The sequence below is a fragment of the Ostrinia furnacalis genome, unplaced genomic scaffold, assembly GCF_004193835.3.
Source record: "Ostrinia furnacalis isolate ACB-3 unplaced genomic scaffold, ASM419383v2 OfSCF5696, whole genome shotgun sequence".
Lineage (NCBI taxonomy): Eukaryota > Metazoa > Arthropoda > Insecta > Lepidoptera > Crambidae > Ostrinia > Ostrinia furnacalis.
Genome location: NW_021135935.1, coordinates 81,460 through 108,904, shown reverse-complemented (window position 1 = coordinate 108,904; position 27,445 = coordinate 81,460). Strand labels below are relative to the sequence as shown.

Genomic DNA, 27,445 nt, shown 5'->3' with positions numbered 1-27,445 from the left:
TTACGGCAAGAAAATTTCGAATAATTTCCGAGAAAACCCTAAAAACAGACCTTTCTTCACGTGGTCGAGTAATAAATAAATAAAACTTACCCGGCACAAAGCGACGCCCGTATCCAGTCTGTCCAAGAAATTGTCCGCGTTGATCCTCAGCTCAGGGTAGAGGATGGTCAGCCACTCCGCCAGGTCCTCCTTCATGGCGTAGAGGTACTCCTCCGAGGACTTGAAGGGCCTGAAGGGCCGCGCCTCCAGGAGCACTGCGCCTGCGCTCGCCATTGCTCAAGTGGACATCACTGGCTCTGGAAATAAGGAGACAGGAGACAGAGTTAGAAAGTGGGAAAAAATCATCATCATCATCACTAAGGGCTATATTTCACCGGGACACCATGGCGGCGCAACCAGTCGCCGCTACCAACAAAATGTATGCAGCTTTGAGCAACCAAACGGACACCAGGTGAGTAACTCTCTATAGAGCTGTATACATTTTGTTGGTAGCGGCGACTGGTTGCGCCGCCATGGTGTCCCGGTGAAATATAGCCCTTAATATCTTGTGAGATTATTTTATTTTATTTATTATTAGGCATACACAACAAGTAACAATCACAAATAATTAGTCGTTAGTCTTGTTGTCTCACAAAACTCTGCAAATCATGCTGAGAATGTATAAAATCAAGTGGCAGTGGGCGGGACACAGCTCGCAGAGCTGATGGCAGCTGGGGCAGAAAAGTTCAACCACGGGTCGGAAGATGTAGTGTGGACAGGCCCCCCTCTAGGTGGGTCTAAGATCTGATGAAGGTCACGGGAGTAATCCAAGCTATTTTAAATATCAAAAAATCACAGTGTAGGCAAACAGCCTGTTATTTTTATAGAATCTTCTACTTTATTTTAAGCCTAGTTTCGTCGTTAAAGTACTATAAAGTTTAAGTCCAAGTTCAAGTAGAAGACCAATAGCTTACAAAGTTTCAAATAACTGTCAGTCTGAATAAATTGCCTCAATAGTAAAATATTCTCTCCCCCAATCCACCTTAATAAAAGAATCAGTGTTAAATGGTTTGTCTAGCTAGATAGACAATTACCCATCAGGCAGGTTCAAATGGCACCCGTATCAGTACAATTGAGATGGACGGCTCAGATTGATATCTAGGCAAGATCTAGACCGAAAGGATGAAGTCATAAATAAAGTGGGTCGATTTAGTTCACAGCTTCCTTCTCGAGTTATCATTGAGTTTGATAACCAGTTGATGGACGAGAAATGTCTACATTACATCCCAACTAATATTATAAATGCGAAAGTAACTCTGTCTGTCTGTCTGTCTGTCTGTCTGTCTGTCTGTCTGTTACGCTTTCCCGCTTAAACCTCGCAACCGATTTTGATGAAATTTGGCATAGAGATAGTTTGAGTCCCGGGAAAGAACATAGGATAGTTTTTATCCCGGTTTTTGAAACAGGGACGCGCGCGATAAAGTTTTTCTGTGACAGACAAAATTCCACGCGGGCGAAGCCGCGGGCGGAAAGCTAGTACTCAATATAGCCACGATAGCCGAACGGTGAAGGGGTCGGAGTGGCCGACTCGATTTCGAGGAACGCGGGTTCGAATCCCACCGCCGCTCGACTATTGTGGTGAGCCCACTCGTAACTGGGACTATTAGTAATTTGGGCAATACAAATTACTAATAATCTTTAAAAAAAAAACATTGTAACACCTCAATTGTTTCAATAATTTTAACAACTTTTTTATTTATGGAGTTGGAAAATTACAAAAAGCTGATTACACGAACCCAGATTTAGGTAAAAGTTTTCCAAAAGGTTAAAATTTTCCGACTAACCAATCAAACTGCGTTTCAGACTTTGCTACCACGTCTTCGATCCCCCAATATGGTTAGAAAACCACTAGAAAATATTTACATTTAAATATGCTAAATGCATTCATTTCGTGGGAGTCTAAGGAAAATTCTTATGAAGGTAAAAAAATGCCCTGCAAAAGGTTAAACTGCATTTTCATGATGGTCGACTACGGGACTATTAAATTTCCACCTCTAGTTCCTGCCGCTGCAACTCCTGTGTAGCCAGGATCTACAGCTTGGCCGCCAATAAAAACCCAACCAGTGAAGGTCAAGTTGGTCCCGGGGGAAAGATAAGCTGTCATTGGACCCACAACGAAATTAATCAGAAGAACATAGGAGGAATTCGAAGTTAAAGTTCGGCTTCCCTCCAGCTAGTAAGTAGTGAATGAATGAATATGAATAAAAATATTCACGTAAATTCTCTTTAGGAGATATCGCACCATTGGTTTTCACATAAAGCCATTATCAGTCTGTTTGTATTGAACCAGTTCGTTTACCCCCACGGTCTAGTGAGCACAGCATGGCGGCTTACTAATGGTTAATGCCATGTTAACCCCAGGAGACACTACATAGTATAATCTAAGGATTTACAATAGTAACTGGCAATTTAATAGTAAAAAATTGAGGGTAACTGAAAATCTTTCAGACCGCCTGATGATGCCGCGTCGAACACCGCGAGCCACCAGTCTTCTTGTGACCTCGGCTGTAGCAACACACCCGAAACGACAAGCTATGTTGCTAACTTTTTGGCTACTTTGGGTGTCATGAACTATTTGACGCTGACTGTACATACTTATGCNGTTCTACGGTAAAAAGTTGTGAGATCCATGTAATACCAAGTCCAGGCCAGGAAATCTTTAACGTTTTACATAAATATATTGACTTGGCCATCGCATGAAAACACGTGTAAATTAAATTATTTAGTGCGATGGCCAAGTCAATAATTTATGTAAAACGTTAAAGAATTCCTGGCCTGGACTTGGTATTACATGGATCTCACAACTTTTTACCGTAGAACAACTGAGTTGCGAGACTTGGTTTTTTTGACAAGTATTGTTTTTGATGGGTTAATATTACATACATTTACCAATTTAATTTATATGACTTAGGTAAATTAGGTGATACTTAATAATATGATCAAGTTTTGACTAATTCAATTATTGAATTGGACACGGTTTAGGTATTTATTTTTTGTTTCTTTTGAACAAAAATAGTTCACAGAGCCATATTTAATGCAATATTTTTAGTTCAACATATAATAATATTGACAGACAATGACTGTATACAATTAACAATTGATCGGCATTCTCGATAATTGTAGTAACTAATTAATTTAATATTAAATCTTGTCTATAACAACAATATATTAGTCATTGTTCAAAAGAAGTTAATTAAATTGATCAGCAAAATTGTGTTCAATTATTTTTGAGCCCCTATTAGATTAGTGTCAGATTTAATTTTGACACGTATTTCACTAGATGGCGAAACAAAGCCTTCAGCTTGCGGTAATTAGGCATAATGAAATACAAATTGCTAATCACAGATTGGGAAATAAGAGATATTAAGGCCAAAGTTCGACAGTGGACAGTCGAAATCTTTTCTTTTTATATTTTGCTAATTACGGTCACTGAAAATCATAATAAACGAGAATAAATTATAATGTGGATTTAGTCACACTATATTCACAATTTTTTTTTTAAGATTAGATAAAAGAGGCACAGAATACAGTCGTTAACAGTTCTTTCTTCGTTTTTGAACTGATTTTACTGGGTCCGTGGCCGAGTTCCCCAGTATTTGACGAACCCGTGGTGGACGCCNCCATGGCGGCGCAACCAGTCGCCGCTACCAACAAAATGTATGCAGCTTTGCGCAACCAAACGGACACCAGGTGAGTAACTCTCTATAGAGCTGTATACATTTTGTTGGTAGCGGCGACTGGTTGCGCCGCCATGGTGTCCCGGTGAAATATAGCCCTTAATATCTAGTGCGATTACAGTCTTGTTGTCCTTAACTTGTCCAACCTTAACTTTGAACTCCACCTATGTTCTTCTGATTAATTTCGTTGCGGGTCCAGTGACAGTTTAACTTTCCCCCGGGACAAACTTGACCTTCACTGGTTGGGTTTAATGGAGGTCAAGCTGTAGATCCTGGCTACACAGGAGTTGCAACGGTGGCAACGAGAGGTGGGAATAGTCCCGTTAGTCTTTTTGTCACATAAAACTCTGCAAATCATGCTGATAATGTATAAAATCGTGGCAGTGGGCGGGACACATAGCTCGCAGAGCTGATGGCAGCTGGGGCAGAAAAGTTCAACCACGGGTCGGAAGATGTAGTGTGGACAGGCCCCCCTCTAGGTGGGTCTAAGATCTGGTGAAGGTCACGGGAGTAGCCCAAGCGATTTTAAATGTCAATTATAAAAAAAAAAAATCAAATCAAATCAAATCAAATCAAAAAATATTTATTCAGTTTAGACCACAAGTGACACTAAAAGATTATGAAACATGTAAAGTTTGCCTGCACCGACTCCAAAAGTATCAATCATGGTATACCTACATAAATATTAATTCNAGGAGCAAATACTTGAATAGTAAATTAAGAAAAAGTTTGAAAAACGATATACGTGCCTATAAAATTTGAGGGTTGCCCTCGATTTCCCTAGGATCCCATCATCAGATCCTAACTTGGTGACAATGGGACCACCTCAGAAGTGTACCCTATCGAACAAAAAAAGAATTTTGAAAATCGGTCCACAATTGACGGAGTAATCGGTGAACATACATAGAAAAAAATATACATACAGTCGAACATATAACCTCCTCCTTTTTTGAAGTCGGTTAAAAAGTCACAGTGTAGGCAAACAGCCTTTTATTTTTATAGAATCTTCTACTTTACACTAAGCCTAGTTTTGTTGTTAAAGTACTACAAAGTTTAAATCCAAGTTCAAGTAGAAGACCAATAACTTACATTGTTTCAAATAACTGTCATTTTGAATAAAGCCAATTGTCTCAATAGTAAAATATCTCCCCCAATCCACCTTAATAAAAGAATCAGTGTTAAATGGTTTGTCTAGAATCTAGATAGACAATTACCCATCAGGCAGGTTCAAATGGCACCCGTATCAGCACCAATTGAGATGGACGGCTCAGATTGATATCTAGGCAAGATCCAGACCGAAAGGATGAAGTCATAAATAAAGTGGGTCGATTTAGTTCACAGCTTCCTTCTCGAGTTATCATTGAGTTTGATAACCAGTTGATGGATGAGAAATGTCTACATTGTAACATTTCAATTGTTTCAATCATGCATTTTAACAACCTTTTATTTATGCAGTTGGAAAATTTAATTACAAAAAGCTTATTACAAACACCCAGATTTCAGGTAAAAGTTATCCAAAAAGTTTTTTTTTTATGTGACAGGAGGCAAATTATCCGGTTAACGAATAAAAAAACTGCGAACTTTGCTTCTACGTCTTCGATCCTTCGATTCTCAATCCGAATTGAGAACCTCCTCCTTTTATTGAAGTCGGTTGAAAAGGTAAAAATGCATTTTCATGATGGTCGACTGCGGGACTATTTCCACCTCTCGTTCCCGCCACTGCAACTCCTGTGTAGCCAGGATCTACAGCTTGACCGCCAATAAATCTCAACCAGTGAAGGTCAAGTTGGTTTTGGGGGAAAGTTAAACTGTCATTGACCCACAACGAAATTAATCAGAAGAATATTAGAGGAATTTGAAATTAAGTTTCGGCTTCCCTCCAGCCAGTAAGTAGTGAATGAATGAATATGAATAAAAATATTCACGTAAATTCTCTTTAGGTGATTTTGCACCATTGGTTTTTCACATAAAGTCCCATTATCAGTCTGTTTGTATTGAACCAGTTCGTTTACCCTCACGGTCTACGGCACAGCATGGCGGCTTACTAATGGTTAATGCCATGTTAACTTCAGGAGACACTACATAGATTATAGTAAGGATTTAGTATAGTAACTACACTGGCAATTTAATAGTAAAAAATTGAGGGTAACTGAAAATCTTTCAGACCGCCCGCCTGATGATGCCGCGTCGAACACCGCGAGCCACCAGTCTTCTTGTGACCTCGGCTGTAGCAACACACCCGAAACGACAAGCTATGTTGCTAACTTTTTGGCTACTTTGGGTGTCATGAACTATTTGACGCTGACTGTACATACTTATGTACTACATAATAAGTCGCTTTTGAGTCCCGTTGGTCTCTTTTTCATGATTCGCTTTTGAGTTTGGATGTCATGATGTCTGGATGTTTGTTACTCTTTCACGCTAAAACTACTGAATGGATTTTGATGAAACTTTACAGTATTATTGTTTATAACACAGAATAATATATAGGCTATAAATTTATGACTATCTGTGACAAACTAAATTTCACGCGAGTGAAGCCGCGGGCAAAAGCTAGTCTAATATAGGGGAGAGTTCGGTATATTGTACCGCCGGGTAAATTGTACCACCCTCATATTTCGTAAAGTATTTATTGAATGTCTATAATTGCAACACTCAGCGATACACAACTAAAATCAATTAATATCGGCCATGTGGTTTTTGCCGTGACAACAAACACGTGTGTTTTATTTTGAAAAGTATTTTTTCATTGTTTTCAAGTAACTTTTGACAATACATGTTTAGTTTGTAATTTTGTTAAATTTAATCACAGGGTGTTTCTAATATATTATTTAGAAGCGTAAATTAGTGTGGATTACAATTATTTGAAACATTTTTCGGTATTTATAAGGTATATTTTTTACCGATTTTTTAAAAGCACTATCACCTAGTCGGCTAAATTGTACCACATCAAGTTGTATGGAACTTTACCAAAGAATTTTGTTTTTTTTTTAGTAAATAATATTTTGAAGTTATAATAGCGTAGTTATGTTTGACTAACAATAAATGAAAGCAAAAGACTGGCAAAGTAGATTAGGTACAAGTGTGCGTTACGATAATTGGAGTTACAAAACTTGCACTCAAAATCGTGATAACGTGTAAAACAATATCTTTTGTCTATGTTATTAACTACTGTTCCTTTTCGTTTCCGAATTTGTTAAGAATGTATCGTATAATATTTTGCCATAGTTTTTTTATAGGCTTGAAATTTATTGAAATCCAATTTAGTAACCCTGTGGTACAAATTATCGAACCGGTTGGCTAAATTGGACCGAAGGTCTGAACTCGTACTTTGTTGATTTGTGCTAAATTTACAACAATCATGTTAATTAATACTTATGAAATAGTAAGTTGAATAATGTATCTTTTATTATATACCATGGACATTAACAAAAACAAAAGAAAACTATGTGTAAAATGGGATTGAAAAAAACTGGTCCAAATTAGCGGACTCTCCCTTAAAAGGGTTGAAAAGGACTGAAATTGCATTCGGGAAAACAATTAGTAAGTAATTATCACAACGGACGAAAGTCACGGGAACCAGCTAGTTATATCATAAAAAACAACGTAGATCAATATGGATACTAGTCGTGCATAGCAAAACGAATAGATCAGCACAATTGAGATCTTATCGCTTAAAGTGGTTTCTTCCAGAACATCTTCAGGAAGATTACATAACAGTGTGCTAGTTTTTGTCTTCATGGACATATGCCATAAAAGGGTATACATTCAACACCAATTTTAAAAGGATCTCGCGGAAATTCCAATGAAAAATCAGCCCTTAGCAGTCTAGACGAGTCAAGGGCCCTTACCTACTGGGGGAACATTTAAGAGTCTCTTTAGGTATCACAATCTTTTTATTTGCATCTTTGGAGTAAATAATCATTCGCTTTAGTGTAAATAATAATAATTTATTCAGAAATTAGAATATGTCGTTCACGTGTTGATATAAATGTCATACAAAATAGCAATAATTTTAGAAATTTAAAATTTTAAAGTTGACTTCTTCTGGTGTAATTCGACAATAATTATGATTTTCGACATTGAATTGATCAGAAACTTATGGAAACAAGTTTTTAAACTAACCTTTTTTAGAAATTCTACCTTATTTTTAATCTCGGGATGTCTGTGGACTCGTCCATTAACAAAAATAGTGTATCTGCTTAAATTCAGTAAAAAGCGTGCAAATCGCGTTGGACATGAAACACTCATCAATTAGATGGATTCACCGACCCGAGCCAAATTATATGATGACCGTGAGATTACAAACATAAATATAAATCAGTGGATCAGCCAACTGACGATTGACGGACGCTTGTTTAACATGATTTCCCATAATAAGTGAGATAAAATATGGTGCGAATGGTGAAGTCCGAATTTTCAGAACTTTTCAGCCCAAAGCATGCACTGAAGTAACTTTACCTTAAATCCTGTTACCTTTATAAGTAAAAGTAATAAAAATGGAACAAAATAATTCTATTATTATAATTATGTAAGTAATTAGTTCAAAAATATTTTGCTCAAGGTTCGTCCTCATTACTGCCGCACAATTTGATGTTCACGTTTTATTTTGGGGTGTCTACAATTAGTTACGCAAATATTTGTAAAAAAATATATATGGGCTTATAGAGCTAAACTCAAAGTTTATTTTGATATGAGGTTTTTGTATTTTAATTAATATTTTGTATTTAAAATTATTAAAAAACTGTTTATGTTATGGATTAACTAAGTTTTCGTTAGATACTTACTACCCATGAATGCAGTATGATTGTTCCTTACTGCGTTTATCAGTAGTTTTCGTTACTTACGGTACATGTGTTATATGATTGATTTAAATTTTAGTTCTTACAACGTAATATATGCGCCGTATCTTTACAACTTACTGCATTTATGAGTGGGAGTGTGAATCAAAATAATTTATCAAAACTTTAAATGCGCAGTAATAATACAATTATACTGCGCTTATCATAAGCCAATAACGCTTTCATGTTGAACTTTCCCAAATGACCAAGGGGTAAGNGACTCTCCCTTAAAAGGGTTGAAAAGGACTGAAATTGCATTCGGGAAAACAATTAGTAAGTAATTATCACAACGGACGAAAGTCACGGGAACCAGCTAGTTATATCATAAAAAACAACGTAGATCAATATGGATACTAGTCGTGCATAGCAAAACGAATAGATCAGCACAATTGAGATCTTATCGCTTAAAGTGGTTTCTTCCAGAACATCTTCAGGAAGATTACATAACAGTGTGCTAGTTTTTGTCTTCATGGACATATGCCATATAAGGGTATACATTCAACACCAATTTTAAAAGGATCTCGCGGAAATTCCAATGAAAAATCAGCCCTTAGCAGTCTAGACGAGTCAAAGGCCCTTACCTACTGGGGGAACATTTAAGAGTCTCTTTAGGTATCACAATCTTTTTATTTGCATCTTTGGAGTAAATAATCGTTCATTTTAAAGTATTATTCTAAACATTCGCTTTAGTGTAAATAATAATAATTTATTCAGAAATTAGAATATGTCGTTCACGTGTTGATATAAATGTCATACAAAATAGCAATAATTTTAGAAATTTAAAATTTTAAAGTTGACTTCTTCTGGTGTAATTCGACAATAATTATGATTTTCGACATTGAATTGATCAGAAACTTATGGAAACAAGTTTTTAAACTAACCTTTTTTAGAAATTCTACCTTATTTTTAATCTCGGGATGTCTGTGGACTCGTCCATTAACAAAAATAGTGTATCTGCTTAAATTCAGTAAAAAGCGTGCAAATCGCGTTGGACATGAAACACTCATCAATTAGATGGATTCACCGACCCGAGCCAAATTATATGATGACCGTGAGATTACAAACATAAATAAATCAGTGGATCAGCCAACTGACGATTGACGGACATAATAAGTGAGATAAAATATGGTGCGAATGGTGAAGTCCGAATTTTCAGAACTTTTTCAGCCCAAAGCATGCACTGAAGTAACTTTACCTTAAATCCTGTTACCTTTATAAGTAAAAGTAATAAAAATGGAACAAAATAATTCTATTATTATATGTAAGTAATTAGTTCAAAAATATTTTGCTCAAGGTTCGTCCTCATTACTACTCGTAATTATTCAGTTTTGGGTAATTCCTGAAAAACTAAAATTTCAAGGCATTTCAATCGACCTCATTATTTTAATAATGTAAAAAAAATAGTTTCTAGGAGGTCTTCTTCTTCATTTACATATTTTCAGATACCTAAGAGAAATACATTTTAAAAGGTCTAATTTTCTATCAATTTGGCCAAAACTATTTTTATCTTCTACTTCTACTAAAACTTAAATTGACTCTTATTCCAATAGCCGTAGGAAAATAAACAAGAACTACTTCGGCCGTTACTACATTCGTTGCTAGCGCAGCGAAAGATAATCACAAGGTCACATTAATAAACACATCCTACTTTTAGTAATATTTTAACACTGAAACTTTGGTAATGCCTATTTCAGTTTCAGTAACACTACAATAGTAAACAAACACTTTCTACATAAGTAATGACGACATCATAAAGCAGGAAAGCGCTGGACGCAGGCCGCTACCAAGCGGGCAGCATGGAAAGCATTGGGGGAGGCCTATGTTCAGCAGTGGACGTCCTATGGCTGAGATGATGATGATGATGAATGTGGAAAAATATTATTTTCAATTTATTCCAGTCCTTTAATATCAGATCTCGTTTGCCAAAAAATACAGAACAAAATCATTAAATTGTGATTTGACAATATTCAATTAAAACAGTCACTGAAACGGAGGACCGGTTTACAAATACAAGGCGCACGCGCAGCGACCAATCACCGAGCGAAATGATGCGTGAGATATGTGCACACGTACTGGACCATAGACAATCGGACGACTGAGCGAATTATGGAAATGTCGTTAATAGATTATAGAAAAAAGATAGCGAAGTCGCTGACTGCAACTTGATTGTTGATGAGTATGATACGTACGATTTTGCATGACGTAGGGACCAGGGACAGTTTGGCAATAACAAAAATGCTGTGGCTCACAACAGTGGGCTCACAAGGTCAATCCTTAGAACTCATAAGAAAAAAGTAAAATATTTTTTTCTCCCAGAATTAAAAAAAAACAATATTTTTGCCAGCTACTGCTTCAGCTTTAATCACCTCTCACCTAATGCTACTTTAAAGCCATTTTGATAACCGTGTTACTGAAAAATAACTGAGCAGAAACCACCAGGTGTATTAGTCCACTACAGGACCACAACCTCTAATTTATCAGAGACATACCTACATAATTATGGAGGCTGTCGCCTTCACTCAGATCTGTCTGACAAAAGTGAGCTGATGATGATTTATAAAAGAAGGCACAGCTGACGAATCAAGGGCAAGATATGCAGAGACATAATAATATACACTATGATTCAGCCTGTGAGATTAGATTAAGCTGTATGTTGACGGAGCTACATTCGGCGCGTGCGCACGTCTCGTGTTACGGGGATTAGTCCTGTCAGGGCTGGCGCTTGATGTCAATGATTTGAAAGTAGGGATGTTATGGATATGTAGTTTCGGTTATGGATACGGTTACGGATATAGGAATAATATTATACCGGTTTCGGTTACGGTTACGGATATTTTTTTAAGTCGGATATCCGAAAGTTTCGGTTACGGTTACGGATATCTGTGCTTTAGAATGCAATTTGCAATAGTTGTCCAACACGGTTCATTCATGGCCGCACATTTTACATTGAATAATAAAAAGTAATAAAAAAATAAAAAATGATACTAGACGGCATTATAAAGGTAAATCAGGCTGTTATGTGTTTACATATTATAATGGTATACAAAAAAAAATAAAAACAATTTAAACTGCCTAAATCCGAAACTATCCGAAACTTTTGAATCGGTTACGGTTACGGTTTCGGATATTTTTTTTATTTTGGATATCCGAAAGTTTCGGTTACGGTTACGGATATCCATAACATCCCTGTTTGAAAGAAGGCTGACAAAGGTGATTGAGTTTCTTGCGCTACTTCTACTCAGGTGGCCAATTTATTGTCCCGAAACAGTGGTAGGGTTAAAGTTATGCTATAAAACTATAAAAATCAGTCGGTTAAACTGAGCTAAGTAATTATTTGGTCCAATTATTAAATTTAAACATTTTCAAAAGAGCTTTGTTAATGCGGATCAATTTACCGCACAATAGAAGCATTTGAAATATTATGTAAGTAAAGAATAATATTTAAGGATTCTGTTTTTTGCCATTTAGCTACGGAACCCTAAAAAGTCTAACCTTAAATGGTTTTATTCGGTTCCAAAGCTTTTAAATTTTTGGCACTTCCGGTGTTGCCAGCCCTGCAGCCTACAGTCGACAGGTGAGCCGAGTGCAAATATTTTAGCTCAGGACGTTGACTTCAAACTTGCGGCATTTCCTAATCTTTGGTATATCTTGCTCGAGAATTTAGAAACATTATTTAAAAAGCTAAGGAACTACCTAAACAAAGATGAGGAGAAGACAGACGGTAAGGCAATAAAACTTCCTAAAAAAAATATATCAGTGTTTTTACCTTCTTTTTGACAGACATGCACAAAGAGAAGTTTTTTTTTGGGCGCGTTTGTCCAAAAAAAACTTGTTTTGCTAACAATAGAAAATAAAATTGTTGGCAAAACAACTTTTTTCGCCCAATTTATGGCAATTGCCATGGCAACCGTCGAAACATTAGCATGTTTTCGGCGAGGACATGTTTGCTGAACTTCAAAAGTGACGTTTTCCCATAATTTTTTTTGACAGGGACCGACTTACCTTTCCCGGGACCATATTTCATCAAAATTGGTTTATGCATGAAAGCGTGACAGAAAGACAACTTTCGCATTTATAATTTACAGTATGGATTTGATTTGATTTTAAAACATTTTACCCATTATTCCATTAATTACCTAATAGGTTCTACAAAAAGTTCCAATGCTGTTGTTACACCGAATTCTTGTAATTGGCCTCATGGGGCCTTGACACCCTGACAATTGATTGCAGAGTTTAATTACAAAGAATTTTATCTAAGTTCTATTTTTATCGACTAATCCTTCCTTAAATTACGTCACTATCGTTTAAAAAATTGGCAGAAAAGATAAACAAACACATTTAAAGTTAAAAAAGAGAGGAGGAATTATAACAATGTCTAGAAAATAATCAAGAAGATAATAAAATAAACTCAGAAGGAGGCCTAGTGAAGGCAATCATTTCTTCGGTTATTGAGGACTAGCTTTTGCCCGCGGTTTCACCCGCGTGAAATTTAGTTTGTCTCATACCGTCATAAATTATCCCAACTAATATTATAAATGCGAAAGTAACTCTGTCTGTCTGTCTGTCTGTTACGCTTTCCCGCTTAAACCTCGCAACCGATTTTGATGAAATTTGGCATAGAGATAGTTTGAGTCCCGGGAAAGAACATAGGATAGTTTTTATCCCGGTTTTTGAAACAGGGACGCGCGCGATAAAGTTTTTCTGTGACAGACAAAATTCCACGCGGGCGAAGCCGCGGGCGGAAAGCTAGTAGCCTATAAGTTATTCTGGGTTATAAAAAATGGTAGTGTAAAATTTCATCAAAATCCGTTCAGTAGTTTTTGCGTGAAAGAGTAACAAACATACATCCATCCAGACATCCAAACTTTCGCATTTATAATATTAGTAAGATTAATTAAGAATATAAGATGAGATAAGAGATAGATAAACATAAACATACCATAAACATGGCATAAGTAAAAGAGGGTGATAGTTATAATAGGTAGTATTTTTGTACCAAATAAGATGTTAGAAGGACCTAAATAATGCTGTGAGACAATTTTGCACTAGAATGCCTCTGAAAAGTTCTGACACAGCTTCTTCTGGCTTAAAAGTGTCTCGCAGATATCTTGTGTCTACCCTCAATTTAGTTCAATCTTCCGCGGATAAAAAGCAAATTAAATCAGCCATCCACGTTAGATTCCAACGTCACAAAAAGTGGACTAATCAAACATGAACTCGTCATTTAGACCGGAATGCGAGGATCTATGTTGTTCATGACTGAAACGTTTTTTCCTTAATTACGTCATAATGAGCTGTATCAGCGAGTATAGATCGCGAGTCATTTAATTTTGTGCAGTTTTTAAACAAATTCAGATTTGAAACTGAAGGACCTACAGAAAGAATAAGCATTTATAAGTACCTAATCAAAATAATAACAACATTGATATTTTTAACAATACCTAAAAATTGGCTATTCGTTTTCAGGCCTATGGTCAGCAGTGGACGTCCTGTGGCTGAAATGAACAATGTTGGTTGAAGTATACATAAACTCCTTTCTTTGCATATACATTTCTCACTTCTCCAAATATGGGTCATTTTCGAAATGATGGAGTTTCTATCCATCTGTTTTCAGCCAACCACTAAAACACTAAACTTCATCAAATATTATGTAACGTATCCTTTGGTTATCGGTTGGGAAAAGTTTAAAACAATAACTAAAACATTAATACATAGTAGGTATTATAATTTAATAATCCATTGAAATTTCTATGTAATACAAAACTTGACCACATTAATTGTTTACAATTTAGGAAGGAAAAGTATCGCAGTCACTTACGCTGCAGCGCTGCGCTTACGCACTCGTCCAAGGATTCGCGGGAACGTCACTGACATTGGTTTCGAGACGATTATAAATCCATTCGCAGTAATTTATATTTCGTAACTGTACCTCGAATTTGGTTTTACACAAAAATTATGACGTTCTTGTGACGTCGTTATGGTGTATTTTTGTTGGTTACATTGTGTAAGGTAGTTATAAATTAGGTACCACAACATAGTGTGTACAAGGACAGTCGCTATTTCATACATTGGTGATGAGTTAAAATGTTTTTGTTAGGTTTAGGTTGTTTTACTGACGATAGTGACTGAATCGCTGGTACTGTTTTTAATTTTCAGCAGCTAACCCTCATTATTGTCCTGACTTTAGAAAATAATCAAAACAATCCGTCTCTTTAAATATTAAATCGGTAAAATAATGTTTTTTTTTTTTTATAAAAGCATCATTTTATATTTTTCAAAATGTGTAAGATATTTAGCATCAACAAATTTTAATACCCTTTATTTAGGTAGTGTGCCTATTACATGAAAATAATAATCAAAGAGATGTTGTCTACATTTGTAAGAAACTGTATCAAGATTTTGTTTTTATTTTTCCCGAGAACTTATTTCCCAAGGAACATGCGTCACTTTACGTAGATCTAGCAAGCAAAGCAATAAGACAAAGCTAGTTAACTATAACGATATTTATGTTAATAATCGCATGCGCGTCTCCAGACGAGTACCTAAGTACGGTCAGCAGAGACAATGGTTTGCGCAACGATGCGCTCCGTTGGCTTCCGTTGTCGCGTGTACCGACAGAAAACTACATACTTTTAAAAATAGTACAAAAAAAAGAAAAAGTAAGGAAATATTTGGTGTCATGCTCTGGGGCGGGACCACCTTAACGTAGGTACATNATACCCTGAATTTACGTGTCATGCTCTGGGGCGGGACCACCTTAACGTAGGTACATATAATATATACGAAAGAAATGTATAAAATATGTATATAATTGTAGACTTAGTTAAAAAAAATGTATATCTATAGTTTTGTTGTAAACATTAATTCAAAGTGGTCCCGCCGGAGAGCATACTCCCTAGCGGGACCACCTAGAAGATTTCGTTACTGAAGGTTTCTGAATTCGTTTAAAAGCCCATAAAAATGTATATTAAATGTATACAAATCTACTATACTCAATTTTTTATTTGATTTAGTATAAACCGATTTACGGCAAATTTAAAATTTCCTTTCGGAACATTTAGGGGAGACTGGCCCAAAGCGGGCACCTTAAGTTAAAATAGGAAAAAAACATACAGATTATGCAAAACGAAATAAGTTTTTATGACATAAGCTCAAAGTGGCACCACAGCGTGCTATGGAGAGGGCTATGCTCGGTGTTTCTTTACGAGATCATCGTTACATTCCCTCTAATATGGTCGAGTGAAGCGATGGCTGGTTCACTCGTCATGTCTGTGAACAGGCGCTGCTTTCGGGGACTGGTCAATCCAAGTTATTCAAATGGCAATGCCAGATTTTGTATGGAAGGTGGCGTCTTTTTTTTTCGCGCGGCCATCGACCAAACTTTGTTTTTTGATTACAAAATAGTGTAATAAACCAAACTTACTATGGCATGTATACCTCTAAACTCAGTCTGAACTGAGTTACGAGCATTAGAAGTTTNTCGGATATTTTTTTTATTTTGGATATCCGAGAGTTTCGGTTACGGTTACGGATATCCATAACATCCCTGTTTGAAAGAAGGCTGACAAAGGTGATTGAGTTTCTTGCGCTACTTCTACTCAGGTGGCCAATTTATTGTCCCGAAACAGTGGTAGGGTTAAAGTTATGCTATAAAACTATAAAAATCAGTCGGTTAAACTGAGCTAAGTAGGTATTTGGTCCAATTATTAAATTTAAACATTTTCAAAAGAGCTTTGTTAATGCGGATCAATTTACCGCACAATAGAAGCATTTGAAATATTATGTAAGTAAAGATTAATATTTAAGGATTCCGTTTTTTGCCATTTAGCTACGGAACCCTAAAAAGTCTAACCTTAAATGGTTTTATTCGGTTCCAAAGCTTTTAAATTTTTGGCACTTCCGGTGTTGCCAGCCCTGCAGCCTACAGTCGACAGGTGAGCCGAGTGCAAATATTTTAGCTCAGGACGTTGACTTCAAACTTGCGGCATTTCCTAATCTTTGGTATATCTTGCTCGAGAATTTAGAAACATTATTTAAAAAGCTAAGGAACTACCTAAACAAAGATGAGGAGAAGACGGTAAGGCAATAAAACTTCCTAAAAAATACTTATTATTATGTGTTTAAACTTTCTTTTTGACAGATATGCACAAAGAGAAGTTTTTTTTGGGCGCGTTTGACCGACGAAAAAAACAAAACTTAGTCGTTTGGCAAAACAAGTCAACAATAAAAAATAAAATTGTTGGCAAACAAGCTTTTTTCGGCCAATTTATGGCAATTGCCATGGCAACCGCCGGAACTTTAGCATGTTATCGGCGAGGACATATTTGCTAAACTTCAAAAGTGACGTTTTCTTATACATTTTTTTGACAGTGACAGACTTACCTTCCCCGGGACCATATTTCATCAAAATTGGTTCAGTGGTTTAGGCGTGAAAGCATGACAGAAAGACAAATTTCGCATTAATAATTTACAGTATGGATTTGATTTTTACCCATCATTCCATTAATTACCTAATAGGTTCTACAAAAAGTTCCAGTGCTGTTGTTACACCGAATACTAGTAATTGGTCTCATGGGGCCTTGACACCCTGACAATTGATTACAGAGTTTAATTACAAAGAATGTTACCTAAGTTCTATTTTTATCGAGTAATCCTTCCTTAAATTACGTCACTATCGTTTAAAAAAATGTCAGAAAAATAAACACAGAAAGTTAAAAAAAAAAGGAGGTATTATAACAATGTCTAGAAAATAACCAAGAAGATAATAAAAGAGACTCAGAAGGAGGCCTAGTGAAGGCATTAATTTCTTTGGTCAATCGGTTATTGAGGATTAATCAAGAATAGAAGAAAATTAGATAAGAGATAGATATAATACATAAATATACCATAATATACCTACATGCTTCTCGTATATTGAAAATCTCACGGCACCTATTGTTATAGCAATACTGCATAAAAAAGGGTGATAGTATAATAAGTAGTATTAAATTTGTACCAAATAAAAAGTTAGAATAACCTAAATTTTTCACTAGAATGCCTCTGAAAACTTCTGACAGATAGGCTTAAAATTCTCTCGCAGACATCTTGTGTCTACCCTCAATCTAGTTCAATCTCCGCGGATAAAAAGCAAATTAATTCAGCCATCCACGTTAGATTCCAACGTCACAAAAAGTGGACTAATCAAACATGAACGCGTCATTTAGACCGGAATGCGAGGAATCCATGTTGATCATGACTGAAACGTTTTTTCCTTAATTACGTCATAATGAGCTGTTGCAGCGAGTATAGATCGCGAGTCATTTAATTTTGTGCAGTTTTTATACGAAAATTGGAAACTGATCCTCTGTTTCGTGCTTGTGCTCAAAAATGAGTTTATGGAGTTACTAAAAAGTCCATTAGTTAGAAAGAACCTTTCAAAATATAACAATATTGATATTTTCAACACTTCATAAAAAAGTTGGCTACTCGTTTTCATTAAGGTGCACCGACGACCTTATAAAAGCGAAAGAAGGAAGGCGCTGGACGCAGACCGCACCAACCGGGCGATATGGAAAACATTGGGGGAAACCTATGTTCAGCAGTGGACGTCATATGGCTAAAATTATGATGTACCTACATGTATGAAGTACATAATGTCTTTCCTTTACATAAAGAGTTTTTTGTTTGTCCAAATAATATGGGCTACCTTTTATTTTCGAAATGATTGAGTTTCTATCCATCTTTTTTCAGCCAACGACTGAAACACTGAAATTCATCAAATAACGCATCCTTTGGCTATCGGTTGGTATGTTTAAATAATAATTTAAACGAATAATACTTAGATGATATTAAAATTTAATAATCCATTAAAATTTCTATACGTAATACAATTTAACTTGACCACATTAATTGTTTACAATTTAGGAAGGAAAAGTATCGCAGTCGCTTACGCTGCAGCGCTGCGCTTACGCACGCGCCCAAGGATTCGCGGGAACGTCACTGACATTGGTTTCGAGACGATTATAAATCCATTCGCAGTAATTTATATTTCGTAACTGTACCTCGAATTTGGTTTTACACAGAAATTATGACGTTCTTGTGACGTCGTTATGGTGTATTTTTTTTTTGGTTACATTGTGTAAGGTAGGTATAAATTAGAGACCACAACATAGTATGTACAAGGACAGTCGCTGTTTCATACATTGCTGATGAGCTAAAATGTTTTTGTTAGGTTTAGGTTCTATGGCTAACAATAGTGACTGAATCGCTGGTACTGTTTTTTCTTTTCAGCAGCTAACCTTATTATTTTTGTCCTGACTTTAGAAAATAATCAAAACAATCCGTCTCTTTAAAGATTAAATCGGTAAAATAATTTTTTTTTTTATAAAAGCATCATTTTATATTTTTCAAAATATGTAAGATATTTAGCATCAACAAATTTTAATACCCTTTATTTAGGTAGTGTGCCTATTACATGAAAATAATAATCAAAGAGATGTTTTCTACATTTGTAAGAAACTGTATCAAGATCCTTGTTTTTATTTTCCCCGAGAACTTATTTCCCAAGGAACACGCGTCACTTTACGTAGATCTAGCAAGCAAAGGCATAAGACAAAGCTAGTTAACTATAACGATATTTATGTTAATAATCGCATGCGCGTCTCCAGACGAGTACCTAAGTACGGTCAGCAGAGACAATGGTTTGCGCAACGATGCGCTCCGTTGGCTTCCGTTGTCGCGCGTACCGACAGAAAACTACGTCTTTAAAAAAGGAAAAAAAATATGAAAAAAAAATTGGGAAATATTTGTAAGATATTATTATAATGTTGGTCAAGATTAGCGTGGGACACTCGTGCTCGGTAGACAGACAACCTCAAAAAGAGAGCTGCAATGAAAGAAAAACATCGTACTTTTTTTTGTGGTAGATACTCTTAAGGTTATCTTATCTTATCTTATTTTAGGGCCGCGCATGGGCGCAGTGCACGTCGACCCATTGGGATCTTTTGTGCTTCCCTATACCTTTATCCCCCCTCATCCGCAAAGATCCTACTCTTAAGGTTAAAGTGGACTGCCAGACGCTGATGATACGTAGTTACATAGTCTTCTGTCATATCCACTCATGTCATAAAAGTACGACGATTATAGGGTACGAAATATTGAAGTCTTCTCTAAGAAAAGTGTTGTAACCTCGTTATTTTTATTAACAACTTTTCACTTAAACGATTTTTCAGAATCTTGCTTTTGACATGCTGAAATACTTAGGCTGTGTTACACCATCTTACTTTAACTTTAACAAACGTCAAAAACCTGTCAAGCCTCATAAAAACACCGGTTATCGTTATAGTTGCGGTTGAAGTTAGGTGGTGCAACTGAGCCTTACTGTGAATAAATTAAGACTTATTTGCTGATGGTGAGTCCGCGTTTGTAGGCTAATCTGTTTACGGCGCGATGCCACTAAGTATAGTTTGAGTTGCGCACGCGCGCGACGTTCTTCGCACTTATGTCATACATAGTAGTTAGTACGTTGAGTAGTCGTTGACTAGACCATTCGCTTAAATACTGCAATAAGTCACTTTGTATGATTCATTTTTGTTCTAGAGTTTGTGGCAGCTCACACCGACTCAAACCACAAATCTACGGGTATGAGTGTGAAAGTATTAAAAGACTTTATTCAACACTAGCTTTCCGCCCGCGGCTTCGCCCGCGTGATAAAAACTATCCTGTCCTTTCCCGGGACTCAAATTATCTCTATGCCAAATTTCAACAAAATCGGTTCAGTTGTTTAGGCGTAAAAGAGAGACAGACAGACAAACAGAGTTACTTTCGAATTTATAATATTAGTATAGATTTACTAAAATAACTATAGTAAAATCAAGTGACATTGTCCATGAAACATTATTTTTCTAGCTAGAATTTGAGGCTACTCACACAGTGAACCTGTTCGTTATCGCAGTTTTTTAGAATAAAAATAGCAAGGTATTTTATGCAAAAAGTTCATAAAATAATATGAACGGTACGGAGATGGGGAAAAAAGAAGCAAAAAAACTATTACAAAACTATTCTGCCGACCGTACTTCTTAGTAGGCTAATGTGTTGACAGTGTGGTCTTATTATTTTTGGGCTCCACATGTGGTAAACGTACTTATTCTTATGTCACACTTTAAGAATATTTATACTACATAAAAAAGTCAATACCATTCAGCTTTAAGATACCTACGTTATCGTTTGGCTAAGAAATTAATTGATTCCGTGGAGGGTAGTTGAACGGGAAGNTTTCGTATCTATTATATGTACCTACGTTAAGGTGGTCCCGCCCCAGAGCATGACACAATATTTGTAAGATATAATGTTGGTCAAGATTAGCGTGGGACACTCGTGCTCGGTAGACAGACAACCTCAAAAAGAGAGCTGCAATGAAAGAAAAACATCGTACTTTTTTGTGGTAGATACTCTTAAGGTTAAAGTCCAACAGTGGACTGCCAGACGCTGATGATACGTAGTTACATAGTCTTCTGTCATATCCACTCATGTCATAAAAGTACGACGATTATAGGGTACGAAATATTGAAGTCATTTCTAAGAAAAGTGTTGTAATCTCGTTATTTTTATTAACAACGTTGTACTTAAACCATTTTTCAGAATCTTGCTTTTGACATGCTGAAATACTTAGGTTGTGTTACACCATCTTACTTTAACTTTAACAAACGTCAAAAATCTGTCAAACCTCATACAAAAAACACCGGTTATCGTTATAGTTGCGGTTGAAGTTAGGTGGTGCAACTGAGCCTTAATGTGAAAATAAATAAAAGACTTATTTGCTGATGGTGAGTCCGCGTTTGTAGGCTAATCTGTTTACGGCGCGATGCCACTAAGTATAGTTTGAGTTGCGCACGCGACGTTCTTCGCACTTATGTCATACATAGTAGTTAGTACGTTGAGTAGTCGTTGACTAGACCATTCGCTTAAATACTGCAATAAGTCACTTTGTATGATTCATTTTTGTTCTAGAGTTTGTGGCAGCTCACACCGACTCGAACCACGAATCTACGGGTATGAGTGTGAAAGTATTAAAAAACTTTATTCAACACTAGCTATCCACCCGCGCCTTCGCCCGCGTGGAGTTTTGTCTGTCACAGAAAAACTTTATCGCGCGCGTCCCTGTTTCAAAAACCGGGATAAAAACTATTATATGTCCTTTTATTTCGGGACTCAAACTATCTCTATGCCAAATTTCAACAAAATCGGTTCAGCGGTTTAGGCGTGAAAGAGAGACAGACAGACAGACATACAGACAGACAGACAAACAGTTACTTTCGAATTTATAATATTAGTATAGATTTACTAAAATAATAACTATAGTAAAATCAAGTCACTTTGTCCATGATACATTACTTTTCTAGCTAGAATTTGAGGCTACCCACACAGTGACCCTGTTCGTTATCGCAGTTATTTTAGAATAAAAATAGCAAGGTATTTCATGCAAAAAGTCCATAAAATAATATGAACGGTACTGGGATGGGGAAAAAAGGAAATTAAATAAAAAAAGAAGTAAAAAAAATCTATTACAAAACTATTCTGCCGACCGTACTTCTTAGTAGGCTAATGTGTTGACAGTGTGGTCTTATTATTTTTGGGCTCCACATGTGGTAAACGTACTTATTCTTATGTCACACTTTAAGAATATCTATAATACACAAAAAAGTCAAAATACCATTCAGCTTTAAGATTACGTTATCGTTTGGCTAAGAAATTAATTGGATATTTGTTTGTACCTCACAAATACCTCTGATAAACTATAAAATAAACAGATGATTGTATTTTTAAACAGTTTACTTTGTTTTGTCTCTATGCATAAATACATTTCTGGTTTTTTCTTATTTTTATGCATAACAAGGCAGCTATTTGACCACAATCGCACCTGATGTTAAGTGGGATGCAGTCTAGGACGGTACATATCTGCCCTGTAAGTGCCTATTCACTCTCGCCTTGAAAATGCCCGGATTATAGTAGGTATATACTGGTCTTACCGTATACCTAAAAAACTTGACTTACTTATTAACTTTTTTATTTGCGAACGGTACTTACTTGTTATTATGCCAATTTATGTACTCGTAAATATTATTGGAAACTACACAAGCGATCGTGTTCCTTATGCTTCTGTCATTAAATCGTTACAGACATTTGTTTTAATATGTGTAAAAAATAATAAAACATATCCTACATAGATAAAAATAACTAATAATAAGATAATATCACTCGTAAAGTATAGAAAATATATTTAACACAAAATAAAAAGAAACTAGAGTTGTTACGAATCTCTATCGATAAAATTTAATTCCTGAATTTCAGTTTTTTTAATAAATTAATACTTAAATAAAAAAAGTCTAACTTCAGTTTCTTCATTAGTATTTCATTGCAGAATAGACTTCAATAAAATTAGTTAATAAAAAGCTAGGTTTTGATTAAAAATTGATTACCAGAACGAAATTGAGGGAACATTATCACAATAATAAAAAAGATATTACGTTTATTAGCTCAGCAATAAGTGCCAAAATTAATCGAGCACACATGACAGATCGGCTTATCAAATGTCACCGCGGGCAAGGCTGCGCGTGCGCTTCCGTACAAAATGAAGGAATAGCCTTTACAACTACATATTATATGACTATAAGTAATAGTATGTATGTATATAATATAGAGAAAAAAATATATTAATACAAGACGTGTAGTAATACTTTTTTTAAATATTATAAAATATTAAGACAAGTCTATAAATTCTAGATCAAATTTTCCAATTTAGATGGCATTGGAATGGAATCATAATCATACAACGCAAACGTAAGAGATTCCTAATATAACAGAAAAGTGATGAATAAGCAATAATATTAATACGCTAATATTTTATTATTTTATTACAGTTCTTTACAATCTAATAATCTTTAACAAAGAGTCAAAGCAAATTAAAATTTAGAGTCAAGTAAAAACGCATGAAAATGTATTCAGAAGTTGACCAATAGTCTGGTCAAATTAGACATGAACCTGCAATAATTCCCATACAGCTGAAAATTGCTACGAATGTACAACAGACCCATTAAGTAAACACAACAATTTCTCTTTTTTATCAAGTTATATTACCGTTAATCATAATTTTAGTAGCCATTGTTGTAATTTAGTTCAATCGATAGTGCTCACGCGCCGGCGCACGAGCGATACCTTATCGAGTTTCGATGCAAGACGCGCTGTTTATCGAAATGTATTTAACTTGGTAAAAACAAGAATTGTTTTTGAATATTTAAACACTGGCTTTTTCCTGTGAAACTGTAAAAACAAGGCATGACACTGTTTACGGGACTAATACCCGGACTAAGACCCCTATGAAAACAAAATTCATATTATGTGTTATCATCATAGGGGTCACTTAAAAATTAAGGAATAATGGTGAAAACGGGCATAATTCTAATTTTCTCTTTGCTAACACTGTAGTTTTTATGCCAGGATCTACAGTTTGGCCTCGAATGAAAGTATCAATGATAATACTGATCCTCAACAAATATAATAATGTAAAAATTCTGTAAAAATAAATCATTAAATTTGCAAAAAAACTGTCAGATGCAACAACTACTAAAAATAAACTACCAGGTGGGCAACAATTTGAAATATTGATTGCCAATGCAAAGTCACAAGTAATGCCTACAAATACAATGTTAAAAACTAGGCAAATACAAACGCAGAAACACAAGTAACTTCTGGCTGATATTGGAAATGTCAAAAAAACTAATTTGCATGTTCCAATGTCAAACCCACGACAAACGCTAAATTGTGGAATAACAAATAAACGGTTACATTTCGCTTCCATTTTGAGCAGCACGAGTATTATTTAACAACTGAAGTAGTCTGTTTATCAACAAAGTAACAGCTGTAACAAAACCGCATGTTTTACGGTAGTTTGGTATTTATGCATATTTTTACTTTAGCGTCATCTTACTTGAGGCATAGATTCAAGTATAGCTTTTGACAATGTAATGGAAGAACAATTTAAAAGAAGAAACACTTCGGAATTGAATTAGAATCATTACCAAAATAATACGATTGAATTCGTGATCCATTAATTATAGAAATTGATAATTAACATACTTGTTAGGAGTTCTCCAGGGTGTAATACTAAGACCGACATTGCAATTTTTTGATAGCAGGGATATAAAATGGCTGTCTTTGTCTTTATTGAGACATGTCTTCAATTAACCTCTAAGGTGAGCCGCATATATCTGAGTAAAATATGGGCATAATAACGATTTCTTTAATGAAGACCAGTCCGCCATTATTGTCGCTGACAACGCGCCAAGGGTACATTCCTTTTTATTTAAATAAACAGAGCAAAACGTGTCACATCACATAAATTAATAAACTCCAATGCAACCCACTTACGAATTTACACAATTAAATCATAAAACGGGTGATATTATCAATTACTCTCGTTTTTATCACTCAATATATTAATTTACGATGTCGATAAATACGTTATTGTATCGATACGAGAACAGTGAAACTTGAACTGAATTGACAGGTCACGATAACTCTGGCCGGCGCTTGCGCAGCCGCGTCTCAATTCATTCGAAAACCGCCTAAAAATAACGAGAAAATGAAGAAAAAGACTTAGGCTCGCATTCGTAAACGGATCCATACTTTGACTAATTGAGAGTCTTGAGCCTTAATAAATGAATCGGTGGATGCGGTCTGGCATTTTGTTTAATAGGATGCTTAATTAAACGAGGACTTAATAAAGTGGCCATTTTTCTTGTTTTGGTTCGGAATGAAATATTACTACTGTACGGGGGATTATTACTTCCGAATAATTTCGTTTTAAGCTATTCGCGAGATGGGCTCAGGATATTTTGCTTGTTAAAATAAATCATCCGTCTTACCATACTCTTAATTGTTGCAGTATCTTACCTTAGCGTGTATTATCACATCTAGGTCTTACTCACGGTTGATTTCAAAATGACTAATATTTATCTTCTTTTAAAACGCATGAAGCCTATAAACAATACCAATTAATTTCTATCAAATTGTATAGCAAATGAATAACAAACAAAGATAAGTAATTAATTAAATTGTAGACGCCTATGACTCAAGTTTAAACGGTCGGAGTTAACACGCAAACGTAAATATTTGTCTTGTGCGTGATACAAACTTGTGACCGCTGGGTTTGATCGAAATACAAATGCACCACACCTAACAAATTATTGAGTTAAAGTAGTAAAGACCTGTAGTGAAAAGACATTCAAACATACTAATCCTACCTTCCAAATAAATTCACGAATATTGTAATTCAATTTACTAGAATTTAGAACTAGGAAGGTCGACTCCAAATAAAGTATGAAAGGACAAAGAGGAGAAGAATATTGAAATTAAAATATTGAGAGACTTGAATCTAAGCGCGCGTTTGAATTGTATTGAGATTCGTTTCAGAATTTGAAAACGTAAACGAGTCTAAAACCAATTCTGGTTTATAAATACGAGTGTTAGGGCACTCCGTTACTGGAATAGCTGACACCCTAATGCTTCCTTTGGCATACCGAACCCTTGAAAACAGATATCTCTATATTTAACACTTAAAGAAAACTATATTTTGGGTCATCTTCCTTATCAATAACTAGCTGTGCCCGCAACTTCGAATAGAAAGAAATAGTTTGAATAATAGGTACTTCCCGTTTTTGCAACATTTTTCTTTACTACTCCGCACCTAATATTGGTTTTAGATGTTGTAAAGCCTAAAGCCTTCCTCGATAAATGGACACAAAAATGATTTTTTAAATCGGACCAGTAGTTCCTGAAATTGGCGCGTTCTAAGCAAGCAAACAAACTCTTCAGCTTTAAAATATTAGTAAAGTACAGTGATTAATTTAAACTATGGATGATTACTTATTCAGTCGCCAATTTACTCACAACGTGCCTTCCGTAAAAAGTGACTGAACTGACAAAAAGACAAAAATGTTTTCCAGAACTTGTCATGCTACCTTTGTAAATAAAATTAAGGAGGCACATGTAATTATTTAAACACGTAGTTAATTTAATAAGTCTATAATAATAGACTGTTAATTCCGTACATTCCTTATAGAAAACGTGTGGGTTGCAGACAAGTTGTATTTGTGATTTAGTCATAATTCAAAACTTAAATGATTTGGCGTCAGCCGCAATAAATATCTTAAATGTCGTCATTACTCATAGGTATGACAGTTCACATAATATTACTAAGCTACTAGCCTTTTAAAACGTATCCTTTTTAATAATTTAGTTGCGCTAATATTTATTTTGTGACCTTACATTTAAATTTCAAAATTGCATGAATATTCAGCAAAAACATCGATCTTTACATTTGCAAATTGCAATTTGGAGTCTAGCATTTATAAATTATACATCGACAGCATTGCCTAACAACACTATCGATTTTTTAAACAGTAGTGTCACACCTAATCGATGGATTATCGAGATAACTAATTCAACGTCACTATTTTTGACAAAATACAATACCGCGCACACCCTAAACTCATGCATCATTTTACCCAAAAAAGCAAATGTAGATTAATTAAAGGAGAAAAAAAAGGGTACCTTTGTAATTAAAAAGAACGGTTCGGTCCACTGTGGCAGGCACCAGAAATCCTTTATCGGAAAAAAACACAACACTTCGGCTACGTTATCGAGCGAGCGATACTAGCGAAACGTGCGCTCGACGCGGCGGCTGTGGGTCGACTGGCCGCGGTCGTCGCGGGCCNTGGCACCACTGGTCGCGGGCCGTGCGCGCGCGCATGCTAGCCTTGCAGGACGCATACAGATTTATCTCGCAAAGCAACTTTTCGAGGATCGCAGTTTAGATAGGCCGGGATGGGGAGTTTATTTAATTTGATGTTT

At 35.6% G+C, this 27,445-nt stretch overlaps 1 protein-coding gene across 1 annotated transcript; it reads right to left on the bottom strand.

Annotated features, from left to right (window-relative positions):
* On the bottom strand, window positions 1–27,300 carry LOC114361427 (GAS2-like protein pickled eggs). The gene is made up of 2 exons (XM_028316432.1): window positions 27,146–27,300; window positions 1–296 (listed from the first exon to the last, which is right to left on the bottom strand). Exon 2 carries the CDS (start codon window positions 271–273, stop codon window positions 1–3), a length of 273 nt encoding a protein of 90 aa, XP_028172233.1. The 5' UTR covers window positions 274–296; window positions 27,146–27,300.
* Between the last annotated feature and the right edge of the window lie 145 nt (window positions 27,301–27,445).